The following is an 18,182-nucleotide window of genomic DNA, read 5'->3' as shown; positions in this document are numbered from 1 at the left end:
GGTCTATAGTTGGCTAACACCTCTGGATCCAGGGTGGGCTTTTTTAGTAGAGGTTTAATTACAGCTACCTTAAAAGACTGTGGTACATAGCCTGTTAATAAGGATATATTGATCATATCTAATATATGAGTGTTAACTAAAGGAAAGACCTCCTTAAGTAGCCTAGTTGGGATGGGGTCTAAGAGACACGTTGATGATTTAGATGAAGAAATCACTGCGGTCAGTTCATGTCTGGTTGTTAAGATTTTGGATCTTTTCTTGTTATTTTTCACAGTAGAAATACCATCAGAGCATGTAAACATGTGCTAGCAGAACATGAAAATGAGCATAATAGGTCCCCTTTATCCAGTGTACAGTACATAGCATACAACACAAAAAAGGCAAAGTTGTAAAACAACAAAACAGAGTTAGTAAAGTAAGAGCACTATACTGTCACAGAACAGAGGACAAATCATTTCATAAACAGCTATAAGCTGTAAGACGAGACTTTAAACTTGCCTCTACCAGAGTGGTTGTAACTCCTAATTTTTAATAAATACTGTCTTCTCTCTACCAGCTGCTGCAAATCCTCTTCACCTCCTGGCGGCCCACGCCTCAGCTTCAGCGTCCCTGCCTACCAAGAGGCAGAACGGAGAACTGCAAGACCAGCCCCAATCAAAGAGGGTGAAAACGGAAGAGGAAGAGGAAGGTGACGCAGCAGCTGCCAACAACACCACCACCACCACCAATAACGGCACCACGGACAGAGCCGGAGAAGAAGGGGTCAGTGAACAGATCGGTGACAAGTAGCCTCCCTCCCCGGTCTGCATCCTGACCCCTGCTCTCCTGTACGCATTGAGCCTCACACCTTCCACACTCTCACCCCCTCCATCATCTACTCCAAGGTGCCAAAAGCAGAAGAGATGCGGAAAACACCTGCAGGACTACAGAATGTTCAAAACCCTCCTCCTCAACCCCTCAAATCCTCTTCCATATATTTAAGACCACGAAATACGATGCAAAAACTAAAGACCAAATTTAAAAATGGAATCAAAGAGTTGCTGATGACTGTGAATCCCTGAAGCTCGAGACCCAGATGGCAAGAAGAAGCACAGGAAGAAAAGAACAGATTGAAAAATCCAGATTTCCAGATCAAAAGTGACTTACTGGACAAGCGAGGAATCCCGAAAGGAGCCTCATCCTGGTAGCATTACAGACAAGCGCTTTACTGTGTGTCGGACAGAGAGAGAGAGCAACCAAGTGAAATCACCAGTAGTGTATTCCGCAAAGGGAAGCGTGTGTACGTACGTGTGGACATTCCCATCTTCGGCAGCTAGCCTCCATGTCGACCTACCTAACCCAGTCGTGAGTAGATATGCAGTATTCCGTTGTACAAGTGTATCTTTGGATCTTTTTTGAGTGTTTCTCCGTTTCCCAAGGCACAGATACTATCTAGTAATAATTAAGATAACTAAAAGCTATAAGTGGGGTCTTTAAGAACATTTAAACATCACATGATATTTTGGGAATCCTTTTTTTTTTTGGTTGTTTTTGTATGTGGACTCTTTGTTCAGTGAAATGAATGTAGTCTCCTTTTTCCTTTTTAAAGAAAACACTATCTATTGAGTGGATGTTCGTTTTTTTCTGCTCATTCATGCAAATGAAATTTCTTTATCACTGTACATCGACAGATTTTTTTCATATTTTACAAATATCCTATGAGATAAAAAAGTATATTCCCATGCGTATTTGACCATATGCTTCATCAAGCTTGCATGTTACGGATCTAGAGACAATGTACTTGAGCAGATTATCTGAATATGGAACTGAAGAAAATTTAGACTGAATCTACGCTATATGATTCTGACCAGTGCTGCACTTAACCCTCTTAGTTGTTGTTTTTTTTCTCCCCCCTTTTGTATTTTCATTTGCTCTGTTTCCCCCCACCCCGTCATCATGGGCTGTGTTTGTTACCTTTGTGTTGAAGTTGGCAACTCTTTGCTTGATTATTTTATTCTGTTAAGGCTACTAAAGAGTCTATTCAGATTGTATTCTATGTTACACGAGGAAAAACAAGTGATAGGTGTTCGTTCTGCTTCAGTGGGTAAATGCTTTTTTTTATAAATTTATTTAAACACATAACCTCCTAGTTTGTATTTCTTTGAGTAAAAGCCTTCTCTGCTGGGCAAACACAAACTCGCAATCTGTCTGTGTGAAGAATTATTTCTTTTTGTTAGAACAAGGAAAGATCGCACTTATGTGTTAACATCTGGGATGGAGGGCTTCAGCGTACATTCCTCACTGTTTGGTCAGGCTGTCAGAGGAAGACTGCGTACCACAGGGGTGGAAATACTTCCTTTGAACACTATCAGCTTCCTTAAGTGACAACAGCATGAATCACTTGATTCCAGTACTGGAGCTGACCAGAGGAGTGTTGAATGTAAGGACTTAAGGGTTCAGTGAGCTTTAAACCAATCAGTTCATCCTAAAGAAGACCCAAGATAGACCTTTTTCCACAGCACACACTTTGGCATTCTAGTAGAAAAAGCGCAGGTGTAATCATTGACATCAAAAACATTCCATTTAGGTAGGCTTGTTCAAGGGTCCTGGTGTACATACTAGCCCACTGGCATGGCTTACTGGGTCACTTGATGGAGCAGAGCCATCATAATGAAATTAGTTACACCTTTGCTTTACCCACTATGGCAAGTCCAAATGTCAGATGTGAAAAAGGATGATTCCAATAAGGTAAAATGAGTCCACATTTCACTGTATCAACTGTGTTGACCACGTCATGGCTGATGCTGATCTGCTGAATAAGGTCAGTGTGCAGATACCAATCCAGCATCATCGATTCAGTGCGTCCCTGATTCATACTTAATTTAAAAAAAAAAAAATTAGAGCACAGCTCATTTCAGGGTAAATATGGTATTTTCAACCTGGAGCCTCTTTTCCCATGTTTTTGTGTCCAAGTGACAAATGGGAACAACATTTTTTTTTTCCAATTAGTCCAGTATTGACCAATAGGGCTACAGCGTAACCAAAATACTTGTTTTTGCCACTGACAGACTATGATAGTGTTATTATTCCTAGTGTCTGAGGACATTATGGAAAGGATCCCTACAGAGATAGGCGTTTTTGTTAGTGTTAAGATCCTTTTTGTTTCACCAGAAACAGCCCAAAAATCACTATCACCAATTCACCAGACTTCATTTAAAAAAACAGTAATTTTAGCATGTATAGAGGCAGCATGTTTCACATCTACCTGGGTGAATTAAAGGTTTATTTTAATCAAAGCAGAGTTGCTGATTGTTGGAACAATTCAAAGAAGAGGCCAAGACGGCTTTTGTGAGTTTTACTGGTCTATGTCGACTTTGAATAAAGTATGTTATACAATCACAAATTTACTGTTTATTTAAATGGAGTCTGGTGACAGTGGTGAGGGCAGTTTCGGGGCTGTTTCTAGTTAAACAAATAGGATTTTACTCTTCAACAAAAAGCTCTATCTCAGTAGGGATCCTTTCAGTAATGTTCTCAGAAATTAGAATAACAATCTGAGTTTGTCAGTGGCAAAAACAAACCCTTTTTAGTGGACGTAAATTGACGTCACCAGCATGCTCAGAGTGATTACATAGCAGCCTTTTCTGCAACTGCACCTCTCTCGCTCAATACTGTGCCAGATTCAAAGACTCTTGTTGCCTTTAGTCGCTCAGACACAAAAGCATGGGAAAATAGGGCCTGAGTGAAAAAATGCCAAAGTTACCCTTTAAGGCCTTAGAAGAGGGAGTCTCCAAAAGCGTCAGTGTTATCGTTATTTGTGCAATTCGTTGCATCAAGCATACGAAGTAGAAGGTAAGACCGTGGGATGCACTTAGAGGAAGCTATGACGACATTCAAGGATACTGAATCCTTGAAGGAGGAGCTATCATGGTTGTTGTGTAGCAGCAGCCTGGCTCAGTGCGACTGTCTGCTCTGACTGTGACACAACACAGACGTTAATGCTTTATACAAGATTTGATCGGCTGGCTACATTTACACAGACATATCAGAATGGTATTTTGTCAAATTAATGCCCAGGGACGCCATCGTGAAACCAAAACCATATACAATTTCAAATTCCATTTCCTTTTGGTTCCTGATTTTTTTTTCACAAAAGAGGGCACATCACAAGTGATTACAGAGCAGATATGTTGCTGTAGCAGACAAGAAAGAAGCGATTTAATTTCAGCTGGACTTTAAGACCCTCTTAAATGTTTATGGGGCCCTTAAGTCAAACATTGAATGACAAATCCAATTATTCTGTTTGAATACAACGAAGAGGCTACACTCATTTTCCACACTACAAAAGGCATGAAACAGCCCATAAAGCTTAACTGTAAAAGCAGATGTTAAATTTTATTCACAAATTCAAATGCAGGTTTTACAATCATTCTGAGTATGTCACACACAAGTTGGCTTTTCAGTTTGTGCAGCATCCCTCGTGTGGTCAGTGACTGCCAAGCGCTGTGTATGTTCAACAGAGTGACACCTGCAATTGTACAATCTGATGCAGAAAGCAACACAAATGAAACATGTTTTTGCACTGAATCAACAAAAATGCTGTCAATCAACATGATGTGAAAAAAAAAGTGATATTAAATTACACATTAACACAGTTTCACTGTGGTGGATCTGCACTGAACAGATCTCCTGTTTATGGCCATGGGCTTCAACAAAGCACTTCAGAGTCCCTGATTAGCATTAGCTGGGTTTATCAATGCTGTTAGGGTTTACAGATACATCGACACAAGAAGGACAAGTGTCAGGATTTAAATAAAAAGGTACCATACAGCTGTGACCGAGAGCCACGCTGACAAATGAGAAGTATGTGGAGCAACAAATCATCCTTCAGGAGACTTCTGGTTTAATATTAAAAATAAACATCAAGTGCGATCTTGAGCCAAGTTAAAAATATTCATATTTTTACAGTTGATCAGGGCTGTTTAATAGAAGAAATCAGTCTCATTGGATTGATTAGGTTTTTGTGATGTGAGATGGAAACCATGCATGTGTGTTTGTCTCTTAAGCATTCTCGTTCAGGTACGAAAAACAAACACTTCCACAAACTCTTAAAGAAATAAGTCAGCATTTTGGGAAATACACGTATTTGCTTTCTTGCTGAGTGTTAAGGCCCTGACACACCAAGCCTTGAGCTTCTCACACCCCAGTTCGCCGCTTCTTGGGCCAGTGGCAGAGCCCAATGGTGAATGAAATCACTCTGGCAGTGCAGCTCAGCGCACGAGAAGAGAAATGGAAATGAGCAAAGTAAACAGAAAGCTAAAGTCAAGAGTGAGTGAGATCAAAAACATGTTACGGTAAGATAAGATTATTTTTCATAAGCCACTGAGCTCTTCAGCAGAAAGATTTCATGATGGTATGTGTTACTGTTCACTGGCGCACGGTAAATATGCTCTGTTCTTTAAACATTGGATTGTGTTGTTGATGTGCTAACTGGCTAACTAGGCTATCTTCTGGTTTCCCTTTTTGAATGACGATTATAAACTACTGTAATCTGCTGGTGTGGAGAGTTATTTCCTCTCACGCAGGTGCAGAATGTGCGTGCTAGCTGACCATCGGCTTACGTCAATGCAGCGGGTTCAAGTGCAAGTTTTTGGCTGGGACACAGGCAATATGAGGCGACGCAACAGTCAAGCTTTCACTGCTGCTAGTTCTCTGAAGTCTGTTTGGTGTTTTCTGGGCCTCTAGGTGACAACATTGACACACTATTGTCTCTCATCTAATTGGATAAGAGGTCAAATAACTGTATTTCCCAGTAAATGTTGAACTATTCCTTCAAGCTTTCTTGGTCGGGTAGAAACAACAAACTCAACTTTCACAAGCTCTTAACAAAAAGCAATTTGGGAAAACATATTGCACAATGTATGAAAAAAAGGAGGGACAAAGGAAATGAAAATACGTGTTAATTTTTTTTCTGCTACTATTCTGTACAGTTCCTATGTAGTTAGAAGTTCAGTCTGGCGCGTTGTGTTTATACAGTGACTATAAGAAAATCTAGTAATACTAAGGTGATGCTTCACAATGCAGGATCAGAGTCTGTGACCTCGTTCTGATTCTGCTTTGCAAACACCTAATATGGTACATTGGTATATACACAAACACATATGTATATATGACAACAATAACATGTGCACACATACAGATTCTCTCCAGTCTCTCGAGGCACTCCCTACGGTTAGGTTAGGTGGTGTTAGTTGACAAAAATCTCAGTATTTTCACTCCGTCTAACTATCAGAATCATCTATGTGATTAAAAATAGCCATCCTTTGTAAATTCCTCGGAAGACGTCTTAAAAAGCGGCGTGTTGTCCTTTCAGAAAAATAACTTTCCCTCTTTTTTTCTAGTGTTTGGTTTGGGAGTCAAGTCGGCATCTGTGTCCCTCTGTCCAAAGACAATCCTTAGGAGTCTGAGACAAAAGTCTGCATCCCATTGGTGCGTCCATCTGTCCGTCTTTGCTGTGAGGGTTTCCCCCAAAGCCTGTGCTTCTCTTTCTTTGTCCTCCCTTCATCTGATGCTCTTTGACAGAGTCCATCAAGATAAGGAGGAGTGCAGCGTGGGACCGCTCCTCCTCACACACACAAAAAAAGTAAAGGAAAAAAAAAAAGACTGTTTCATAGCAAGTCTCCAGAGGGTCAAAGGTCATATCTTCTCATCTGTCATCTCCAGGAACTGGGCGTACACATCTCTGGAACACTCCCCTTTCTGGTTGAACAGGAACTTGTAGTAGCTGCCGTCAGCACAAATGGCTGCAAAGTGTAGGGACAGAAACAAGAGTGGAACACAGTCAGCAAACTCAGGCCAGACAGAAAAACCTTACAATGCTATTGGTTTGTGATAATGTAGTGGAAAGATAGGGAACAGTCAAATAAATTAAGACATGTTTTTGGGTGGCTTTAAAGATGACCGTCATTGACTGTCACTGTAGATGTCATAATCCATGTCTTTTCTGTGCCTCCTCTGTAACAAAACCACTGTTGGACCCTCAGCAGTCTACACGTTTGGACATGACTGAGTACTGATACAGCTTCACCTTGCCAAAAACAGAAAACCAAATTCTTCAGTTTCCCTCACCAAAATAGCTTGTTTGCAATCACATGACTATTACGACACCTCAAATTCAGATGGAGGGCAGGAAGTGATAAATCCATATGCTGCTTGAATTGGATCCAGAGGAAAGTGACTACATAAACGGGTTGGATGAACCTGGAGGCAGCAGGTATCTTCATACAACTGAAACTAATGTTGGATGTGATCCAAACAAAATAAGTAATGGACCCCTTTGTTCAATGTGGACACGATAGTCATTACAAATTACGTCATCCTCCAGACCTTAAGTTACAAACATTATCCGGTGAGCCAATGAAAGAGTCTAGTGGACTGTAACTATTTTGTGTGTAGTTGGGTCCACAACTCAAACTCTTGTTTTGTGCAGGTCAGTAAATGTGTATAACTGTGTTTTATAATTCAACTCTCATGGGATGCACCCATAGATTTTAATAATAACTAGATACTGGACAACAAGATGGAACCTTTTTATTTCAATGGATTTGCTCTCCTGGGGCATACGCCAAAAAAAGTTTTCAAGCTTCTGACTTTTCTTTTGCAGTGTGCGTTCCACTGTATATGTGCAGTAGTGTTTCAATTGCTGGTGCCGCCCGCAAGTTCCTACTCGGTTCAACTTAACACTGTGATGATGTCACAGATTTTGTCATCGCTTTTCTCTGCTTGAGGAAAGTTTTACAAATATAAAACCTTCATGGAGTGGGACTGGTTAAGGTTGGGGTAAGCAAAGCCAGAGGCATAGCAAGGCAGAGTAAGGCAGGCCTTTCCTTCACCATCCTAGGATTTGCAAAGTCACTTCCTGGGGGCCTGGATGCACTGTTGTCAGGCTAACATAACTAGCTAACGTTACCTAACTTCAGCTACTATTTTCTACCTACTAGGTCAACCATTCCCAGAAGTCTGGTGAAACACTGTTAAAAATCTGGGTCTTTGCTAAAAACAAAGAGAAGCTCTCACAGCACATTGTAATTGCATCCATCTCGAGGCGTGTTTGACATTAGCTGACTTTTCTCCTCCAGACTGGAGATGGAGGTTTTTGATCTACGTCTGCTGCTGTTTCTCAGTGTTATTGTTTTTTTTATTAAAAACTTTGTCTTTTTATTTATTTCTTTGCCCGATTTTCTGGATTTAAAGTGGCCCTTGTTTTTTTCCCAATTTGACTGATTGGAGCAGCCATAACAGCGCAAATCATAGCCATTTGTGCAGTGTTGGTAGTCTTTGCCTCCAGTTGCCTGCCCTCCATGTGGACAGCGCATTGATGTAGGACGTCATATACAAAGAGGCTTCTCAGTTTAGTCAGGCAGCTCACATGAAATGAATTATAATGTAGTGACAGAATATGAACAGTATTATTGGAGCAACAGAGGGCCCGTCAGAGCTGTGACTGTGGAGTTAAGAATGGGGACATCATCTTCCTACATAGCTAGGAAGCTACCTATCATGATCTATAAAAAAATGGCGACAAGCATAAATGAGATTGACATAGCTGCACATGTTGCTGTACTTTGCCTTATAGAACATATTTCCACATACGTATTTGATCAGTGTGATAAAGGTTAAATTAACTGCTCTTTGCCACCGCTTCCAGAGCTTTCATGATAACTGAAGAAGACATTGTGAGGGATACGTCACTTGCTATTGGCTGGTTAGGGCAAAACACAAAAGAATTAGAGAATCCATATATCAGTTAAGGTAATAATTGTACAAATTTTCTTTGTTGTCTCATCTGAATATGTTTAATTACCCAGGGGGTTCGTTTTGAACCTGTATGATTGTGTCTCTTGCCCCGTCTTCTTTTTAGTGATGTCACTGTGATCCTAGTTGTCAACAATTCATTTGGTGAGTACAATATTATTATTACTGATAGAAATGATGGTCCAAATTAGCAAAATACTGCCCACAATGACCTTTCAATTTCATAGTACAGGTATTTCATGACCTGCAGCAAGCCCAATAGTGTTAAACACCATGCAGTGACACTATGACTCAGCCTCTGAGTCTGATCAGTAAAGCCCCTTTCCCACTGGACAAAAAAACCCCACAAACACTGGCTTTGTCTTTAGTTAGAAAGGTTTTGATAAGCATTCTTTCCCGGGCAAATGACCCTGCAGTAGTCATGGGTATTTCACAGCTACAGCAGCAGTGAGGGAATGCATCAATGTACTGCTTTCACACCTTTTCCAGCATTCAAGCAGTGCACAATCTTAACTCCTGACTAGTCAGCAGCAAGTTTGATAGAGAAACGAATAATTAACAGATATAAAAAAGAAGTTACCACCGTGATAAACTTAACTGGCCTCCATGCCGCTTTCTACTGTTTACTACCCTGTTTTCTGGTGCAATTGTGATGTCTAACGTGACACACCAGTAAACCCCCCCCCAAAAAACATAGAAAGGTATACTCATCTACTGCAGACCTGTGTACACAACAACTGTCAACTGGCAATGGGAAAAGAGTCTACTGCCTATTTTAGTGGGTTTTACAACATAAAAACCTGCATATACACACAACTTTTGGTGGAAAAGGGGTTTAAGACGAGATGAGACAGTCTTGTATCCTGAAAAGCTGCACACTCTGAACTGAACTCACCTATGACAGCGTTGGGCTCTGTTCCAAAGGCACACACACAGGGAGAGCCTGAGGGGACCTGGAACTTGGAGAAGCTCCATTTGGAGCTGAAGTATTTGGGAAGAAAGCTGGCTGATGCCAAACTGCAGAGAGAAGGACATACACATCAATCAGTCAGAACACAGGGCTGAAGACAAAGTCAAATTCAGTTTTTAATATCAACATTTGGTTTTTGTGCGTTTATCTTAATCCAGCAAAAGCGCTGGATTCATTATAATGCAGTAGACAGATTTGACATTAAAACAATTAAAGCCCATTCAGCACAGACTGACCTTGACTGTTTGTTCCTTTTGGGGTCTTCTGCAGCAAAGATGTGCACTGTACCATGGTCACTGGACACACAGATGAGGGACGCATCCTGGTTGAAATTAATGCTGGAAAAGACAGAGCAGAAGGAAATAATGACAAGAGAACTACAAGCTTTCATGTGCTCAGTCGTGTACCTACAGTCCATTCAGATAAACACAGAGACACAAAATAAAGCATGACATTTTGCATGCCAGCTTCTTGACATGGTGACATCTCTCTTTTGTTCAGGTTATTTTGTTATTTTGTTTAACCAGAAACAGCCTCAAGATTGCTATCACCAAACCCACCAGACTCCATTTAAATAAACAGTAATTTTTTCATCGTAAAACACACTTCATTCAAAGATGACAGAAACAAAAAAAAAACACTCACTCTTCCAACTATCACCAACTCTGGCTTAGTTGGGGGAAAAAAACAAAACATAATTCAACAAATCAGATGTGAAACTTCGCTTGCTCTATACAAACTAAAATGACCATTTATTTATAGAGCCTACTGAGTTTAGTGATGTGGGGCTGTTTCTGGTAAAAAAAACAAAACGGATCTTACTCTTTAACAAAAAGGTCCATCTCCATAGGGATTTCCATAATGTTGTCAGACACTTAAAATAACAATCTGAGCTTGTCAGTGGCCAAACGCTTACTTTTAGTGGACATAAAATGATGGTGCGAATGCCCCAAGTGGCTACACTGCATCCTGTTTCGCTGCTGCCTCTCACTCAATATCTGATCAATTTTTTTTAAATTTGTTGTCCCCATTAGTCACTTAGACACAAAAACATAGGAAAATAGGGTCCAGGCTAAAAAATGCCAGAGTTACCCTTTAATGTGTAATGGAAAATTTTGACATGGTTTACATAGTTGATTAAAACACCCAGAGTTTCATGAGGTCACCATATAAAGAATTCCTGTAGTTCCAATACTTTACCAGCACTCTCACAGTGACTGTCCAACAACATCTTTTATCTTTGCCTTGCTATGTCATGAACATGAACAAAAGGGCAGAACTGTTCCGATGCTGTTAGGTAAAGATGTGAACAGTGTTACTGCTCAATGCTCACCAATAAATGTTAGCTGCCTGAGAGCCTCGTCTTAGCTCCTGTATGAGCTGACCTGCAGATGTGTCGAAAATTCTAATAAGAGTCCCCTATGGAAACACAACATGGATTAGTCACAAGTCAGCAACAAGAGAAACAACTACCAAAATATTTAATTCACTTTAGCTCCAGCATGGCTTACTTTCTCTGACGCAGTAGCTATTCTTGTGCCCTGCAGATTGAGAGCGATGCAGCACAGTGCCCCCTCATGAGCGGGGATATCAACTGGGGGCTTCTCTGTGTTCGCCAGATCCACTATCTGCACATGGCCTGAGTGAGTCCCAGGGAATGCCAACAGGGAGTTGTTGCTGTTGGGACACAGCACACAAAGACCTGAAGAGAAGAAGGGGAGAAAGACAGAAAAGGTTGGTTATAATGTGCCCACGAATTACTTATTTTATTGTTCCAGCGCTTTACTAAAGATGTGTCTAAAGATGCTACAGAGTGCACATTGCTGAACATGCTAAAGAGTCTGTTTGGATCGAGAGGTTAGAGGGGATATTTTCTGTCATACATATAATGTTAAAATGTTGAATGTTTATATATGTTTATATTAAACATAGCCAAAGTTTCAAATGATGAGGTAATGTAATGTTTACATTATACATACTGCTACATGTAGCTACATGCTAACATCAGGGAAACATGTCATCTTGGTTGCTGCTATTATTTTTCTTTGGATCACATTCCTACTGTAACATGTCCAGCTGTGTTTAGAAACTTTTAGTGGTAATTTTTCCGCAATAAGAAGAGCCACTATTCTCTGTAAGAGTCATTCCCAGCTGCAAATACACTGCTACATGTAGCTCCATGCTAACATCAGGGAAACATGTAATTTTGTTTGCCAATGTTGTTAATTTTTCCCAAAGTGTGGATCATATTCCTGCTTGAACCTGTCCAGTTGTAAATATTTAGGTTTAGAGGCTTTTTAATTAGTAAGTTTTCAGTGCAGAAGTGCCACTATACTCCTTTACAGTCATTCCCCTCCTCAAAGTACACCACTACATGCTAACATCAGGGAAAAGTGTAATTGCGGTTGCTGATGTTGTTAATTTCTCCCTGATTTGGGTTCATATTCCTGCTGGACCATGTTCGGTTGTGTTTAGAAGCTTTTATTGGTGACTTTTCACAGGAGAAAGTGCCGCTATATACAGTCATTCCCCAGCTGCAAGCACACTGCTTCATGTAGCCACATGCTAAGGTCAGGGACATATATAATCTTGGTAGCCGATGTTAAGTTCTCCCTGATGTCTAATCATATTTCTGCTGGAACATGTCCAGTTGTGAGGGTTTTTGTTTAAAAGCTTTAACTGGTGATTCTTCAAGGTAGAGAGTTCCGCTATACTCTGTTACAGTCATTTCCCTGCAGCAGTGACGGTGCAGAGACACCGAGAGCACAGATGTGGAAGACCAAGAAAAGCTGACCATCAGAACAGACTGAGGTTTTTTGAGAGAGGTGCTTAAAGAGAGAGGCACTAAAACAGGGCATTTCAGACAGAGGATGAATCCGAGTATATTCAGGCAGTCAGTTTGAGAAAAATGTATGTTCTTTTAAACATCAAAGCACGTAAACATGTTCTAGTTGAAACCCAAATTACATGTATGACCCTGAAAATGAGCATAATAGGTCCCCTTTAAGTAAGTGTAGAGAGCGGAACAGGCTGATTATAAACTGAGAGTGAACTGACCTTTGGGGTTATAGCAGGTCTCAAACACATGCAGCTGATGGGGGTTGTGGGTAAAGGTGAAGACTTTGATCATTGAATCCAGGACCACCACAATCCTGAGAACAAAGGAGATCCAACATGCAGGCCAAACTTTAAACTAAATGTCAAAGACTCTAATCTCACACCTCCAACAATCAAACCAGAGGTCACTTGACTGAAGATGAATGTGAGAATCAATTCAAGAGATATTGGATACCAGGCAAAATACTAGTTTGGCTGCACTGTCACTGCATCATTGTGTGTCACTGTCCCATTACCACAGTACTGCTGTGTGATCAAGTTGCTAAACATTTCAGAAAAAAACTGATGTATGACTGACACAAAAGATATCTAAACAATATGGCTGTGTCTGAACAGGAACCTCCCGGCTATCCACTCATTAATGCATTACACAACACTTATTTTGCAACATTCACAAATAATGACATAAATTCCACAAACACAATAACAGAGGACAATCCCTGGACAGATACACTTGCTTTAAAAAGTCATGCAGTTTTTAGAGGGGAACTTTTTTGTTTTTACCTGTCACGCCGAAGCTTCACTGCTTTGACTTCTGTTGAGAACTCAATCTCAATAACTGTCTTCTTCTTCAGGTCATCCCAGATCATCACTAGAGTACAAAAAAAAACCCTCAACACAATCCCATGAATAAAACATGCAAAGTGTGATACCAGGCATATTTGATTTATCAGTATCATACAGTATGATGGAAAACAAGTCGGGATGCTATGACCTAGAATTATATCATTATATATCACATTTTCTCAGTACTTCCCCGCAAAATATACCAATAATTCCCAATGATATGATAAATTTAATTAACACAACGTGGACGTCGATAAGCAGCAGCAAATACATGGATTATTACCCAATAAAAATGACTAATTTCCCGTCAATAATTACACACAAAAACATTCCATAGCTAACATCACTGGCAACTGCAGGCAAGAGAAAATGTCTCTGACTTTTGGAAATTAAACGTAGGACTTTACATGACCTGCAGATACCTTAAAAATGAAACTATGAGCCATCATTTGTCAGAACAAAGGCCTGGCATAAGTCTTGTATAAACAATACTTCTGATGGTGAAAAAAAAGCAATCTATCAACATTGCTGACTTCGGTAGACAAAGCATACCTTTGTTGGTTGGGTACTTTGGCTTCTTTCCTCCTCCCACTAGTGCTAAATAGTTACATCTGAACAGCATCTCCACATGGCCGACCCCGCCCTCCAGGAACTCTGAAAGTCAACATCATTGGTAATGAACATCAATAATAAGTATAACTACAATCGTAAGAAAAGAATGCAGCCCTTATCATCACAACTGTGCTTCAAATAGCATTTGCACACTGCTTGCGATCACTATTGCTTATTCATCTCTAATGGCTCTGCCCTCCACAACAGAACACAATGACAAGAAATCCTCTGCATTCCACAGTGGGACTGGCCTCCCTCCATTAACAGCACACACAACCCCAGCAGACACAACCCCAGCAGGAAATAGAACTGCTACTGCCATCAAAGAACTGCACATAGTTTAGAGAAAGAGAGACGAAAGACCACACATGGTCCTGTGAACGAGTACTTGATCGGCTCAAACTAATGAGTTAGAAAAGTAACTATAGAGCAGATCATGTGCTGAGTCACATTTTCAGCCATTTTTGGGGAACACTTCCTCTTATATCCCTCCATGTTTTAGGAGTTTCAGTTCTGTGTTTGAATTCAGACAACAGACCAGATCTTGACAGTGTTAGCCCAGTAAATGTGGTATCTCAGTCATTCACAACACGAGTAAAATAGGCTATAATCACCACAAATTAAAACAAATGTATGCCAACATTTGAAATTTCCTGTTCTCCAAAAATTATCTAACAAATGGCTAAAACATTGAAAAGATTAAACATAATAACACTGCACGGTTCCTTTAGACTTTTCTAAAGGAAATAAATAAGATGAGGCTAAACTTCCAAACAAACCAAAAAACACAGCCCAAATCATTTTTGTTTCAACAGAAAGGTTGTAAACCAATGCTGACATCAGGTAGAAAAATTAACTTGACCATCCTGACCTCTTGTCAAAAAACCTAAATAATAATGTAACTCCTTGATAAAAATTTGGCAGATCAGTTTTGCAAGGAATAGTGCTGTAAATGGAAGGACTGGAAAAATAAGCAGCATTTGCAGCGAACTGCTCAGATGGTCAGATGAAAAGGTGGAGGCAGCAGGCGCTCACTGAAGTTCGGATAACCTCAAACCTGCAACGTGTCGTTGGGGTGTGCAACAACTTTTGCAGTGTGCTGATTAGCTGATCAACAGAAACTTATTCAGCAACTTTTCTGATAATCAATAAACTGTAAAAATCCTAATCCTTTTGTAGTTGTGGCTTCTCAAATGCCACTAAAATGTACTGCTTTCAGTTTTATATCACTATAAATGGAATATCTTTTAGATTGTTGGTCAGATAAAACAAGAAATGTGATGACACCACCTTGGGCTCGGATATTGCAACACGTATTTTTTACTGTAACATTTCATAGACCAAACAATTACTCCGTTGAGGAAACGAGCCCAATCATGAATAACAAAAAAAAAAAATACTCATTGACTGCAGCCCTTTTGTATCCACATCACATGCTCTGAACATTTAAGTTCAACTGTGCTTTGAATTATATCAGTTCATAAAGTAAAAAAGATAAATCAACGACACACATAAATTATTTACCAGCCAAGCCTGATGGAAAACGACACATGTTCTGACAGAAACAAGGCAACATCAAAGTCACTTATTTCTATTTTGTATGTACCCTGCCTTCAAACAGGCTACACTATTGTTAAAAACCACCCCAGTTGTTAGAGGGTAACCTATGTACTCATAAAGTGGCAGTTATATCCATGTTACTTCTATTGATTTACTTGATGCTGCAAGTCTGCAATACCAGTTAACAATTTAGTGATGCAACATCTTAAACTTCTTACAGGTGCAATGTCATTACAGAAACATGCTCACGTCACTACTATTGCGAGGCCTCTGGTAGGGAAACAACATGGTTTCACTGATATCCTATGTAAGGTTTGGCCAACAAATTCAGCCTGTTAACACATTTTCATTTGTCAACAGTTTACCTTTGGAATGCAAATCATGCCTTAAAGGGGAGTAACACCCATTTTCAAAATTCATGGCGCTGGTCCAAAGACAATGAATCGGAAAAGATGTTGTAGATGACACTGAGAGCACCCAGGGTAATGTTCTCAGTATATGGGTACATTTTCTGTTTCAGAACTAAGAACACTACAATAAAATAAAGCTTAACTCACTACAAAAAGGAATACAAACATTCTATGGGTCCACAAACTCATGCTCCAATTCATTGTCTATGGAGCAGCTTAAGACTTTATACCCTATGACAACAACACGTTTACGCTTACTTCTCTGGATTCTGGCTTTGAGAGAGTGGCTCATGTTCACTACTATTGATTGAACTTTCCTAGGCCATGGAAATAACATTCTTAACTTCGGTGGTGTTCCCTTTTAAGCATTAGTATGTTGCAGCTTGACAGGCTGCTCAGTGAATATGAATGTAGGTTTATACCCTAACCAAACATGTGCCCAATGTGAAAACATTTCTACCAGTTAAAAATGTTAATGTCAGTACAGCTTGTTACCTTGTTTCTCCTTCTCTTTAAGGGGATCTGTGTTGTACACACGGAATCCATTCTCCATTCCACAGGCAAAGCATCCTGAAGAGACATACAGACATAAAACAGCTTTCAGACATCTGTCACTAACTAAAGATAACATTAAACAGCAGTTGTTGAAATATCCGGCGCCTTTTGCAAATATCTTTCTAATGGAATCGCCTGAAACCTGTAGCAATGACAACACATTGCATTAGGATAGTACTAACGATAAAAAAAACAGCATTTAACAGAGACAGAGCTGACACAGAACATGGGACAAATGATTAACCTCGGATGGAGCTCAGGTGAAACTGGCACACCGTATGTTAACATATGATGACAGTCATGTTCTGTGCCAAGGGGTCATATGAGGTCTTTAGTCACATTACCGTTATATTAATATTACCATTAGGTCTGACAAAGCTAACGTTAGTCGGCACCAGTCATTTCATAATGTTAAATTAGACCAGTTAAGAAGATTACTATAACTTTACGGCCTGTGTAAATGTGTGGGTGGGGATCGAAGAACATTTTAACAATGCTGAGTTTTACTATGTACGGATTCACAGACAATTATCTTTACCTCTGAAAACTGGAAACCTGATAAAAGACTGCGCTATATCAAAAATAACTTTAGCCCAATTACGCGGTAATAAGTGTTAAACTTAGCGTACGAAGCAGCCAAGTTACCTAGCTAGCTAACGCTAGATGTTTTAGCCGTGCCTGGGTTGAGGTAACCAAGGCACGGCTAAAACATCGTATGATGGTCGATGGAAATTCGGCTAACAGCAATGTTAGCATTAAAGTTAAGTTCACTTATATCTGTGACTGTCTATACACTGTTCATATTCGAGCACTTAAGACTGGACAACATGTTTACATGTAACTTAACAATTAATGCTGACCTAACACTAGCTGGTTAGCTGACATATGTGTTGGCTAAAAACAAAAAAGCTACGCTAGCTGGCTAGTTGACGTAGTTAGCCAGCTAAAGCTAACATTAACGTTAACTTAACGTTCGGTAACGTTATCGTGTCTGTAATGACTAACACGTAACAGCATTATTGCTAGACAGTTACAAGCAATGGAAATGTAAGGCTGTTATTTGATAATGATATGCCTAATTTATGCTCTCGGTTTAGCAACGTTAGCTTAGCATCCACGACGCTGCCAATTTTCCTTTGCGAAAAAAAAAACACGACAGCGAAGCTTCTTACCATGATCCTGGTTAAATCCAGCATAAAGGAGCCCATTCCCGTGCGGATTAGACGGTAGTAAATTCATTATTTTACTGGAACAACCGAAAGCCAAATAACGTTAACAAGTTAATCCTACAGCTGATGCCTGAAGAGCTAACCGGCTACCATTCCTCTGGAGTCTGTGCTGGGCAGAAAGAAGGAAAACATCTGACTGGTTCCTGCTTGGAGAGACCTGTCATCAGTCAACATGAAAGGGAGTTTTCAGGGAACTTCGTTAACGTATTTTTTCGAATATCCCATGCTGAAACAATTTAGTTATTATCTTCATAAATGTTTTTTGGCAAAAGTTAACGTATGTCAATGCTCGTCGGAAACACACCGATCAAAGAAGGGGTTTAATCGGCGAACTACGACTTCGGTCGCCTTTATCGATGAATAGATTTC

General features: G+C 40.0%; 2 protein-coding genes across 2 annotated transcripts in view; one reads left to right on the top strand and one right to left on the bottom strand.

Annotated features, from left to right (window-relative positions):
* foxk2a (forkhead box K2a) overlaps positions 1–2,121 on the top strand; it is a 15,886-nt gene extending 13,765 nt beyond the window's left edge. The window contains exon 9 of the mRNA XM_050059163.1: positions 557–2,121. Coding sequence (XP_049915120.1) covers positions 557–789 — 233 coding nt within the window. The 3' untranslated portion in view covers positions 790–2,121. The remainder of the gene's footprint in view (positions 1–556) is intronic.
* Positions 2,122–4,353: 2,232 nt separating this feature from the next.
* Positions 4,354–18,076, bottom strand: wdr45b (WD repeat domain 45B). The gene is made up of 10 exons (XM_050060179.1): positions 17,757–18,076; positions 16,525–16,599; positions 14,000–14,101; positions 13,385–13,472; positions 12,821–12,915; positions 11,275–11,465; positions 11,097–11,182; positions 10,000–10,101; positions 9,689–9,810; positions 4,354–6,782 (listed from the first exon to the last, which is right to left on the bottom strand). Exons 1-10 carry the CDS (start codon positions 17,821–17,823, stop codon positions 6,676–6,678), a joined length of 1,035 nt encoding a protein of 344 aa, XP_049916136.1. The 5' UTR covers positions 17,824–18,076; the 3' UTR covers positions 4,354–6,675.
* Positions 18,077–18,182: the final 106 nt, after the last annotated feature.

The sequence above is a fragment of the Epinephelus moara genome, chromosome 13, assembly GCF_006386435.1.
Source record: "Epinephelus moara isolate mb chromosome 13, YSFRI_EMoa_1.0, whole genome shotgun sequence".
NCBI classification, from domain to species: Eukaryota; Metazoa; Chordata; class Actinopteri; order Perciformes; family Serranidae; genus Epinephelus; species Epinephelus moara.
Note: the sequence above shows the minus strand (reverse complement) of the source record. Positions and strands in the feature narration are given on the sequence as shown.

Coding starts and splice junctions, on each gene's coding strand:
- wdr45b (XM_050060179.1), bottom strand. CDS start 17,823: ATGAATTTACTACCGTCTAATCCGCACGGGAATGGGCTCCTTTATGCT. Junction 16,600..17,756: donor TGGATTTAACCAGGATCATG/GTAAGAAGCTTC, acceptor ATGTCTCTTCAG/GATGCTTTGCCTGTGGAATG. Junction 9,811..9,999: donor AAAAGGAACAAACAGTCAAG/GTCAGTCTGTGC, acceptor TTCTCTCTGCAG/TTTGGCATCAGCCAGCTTTC.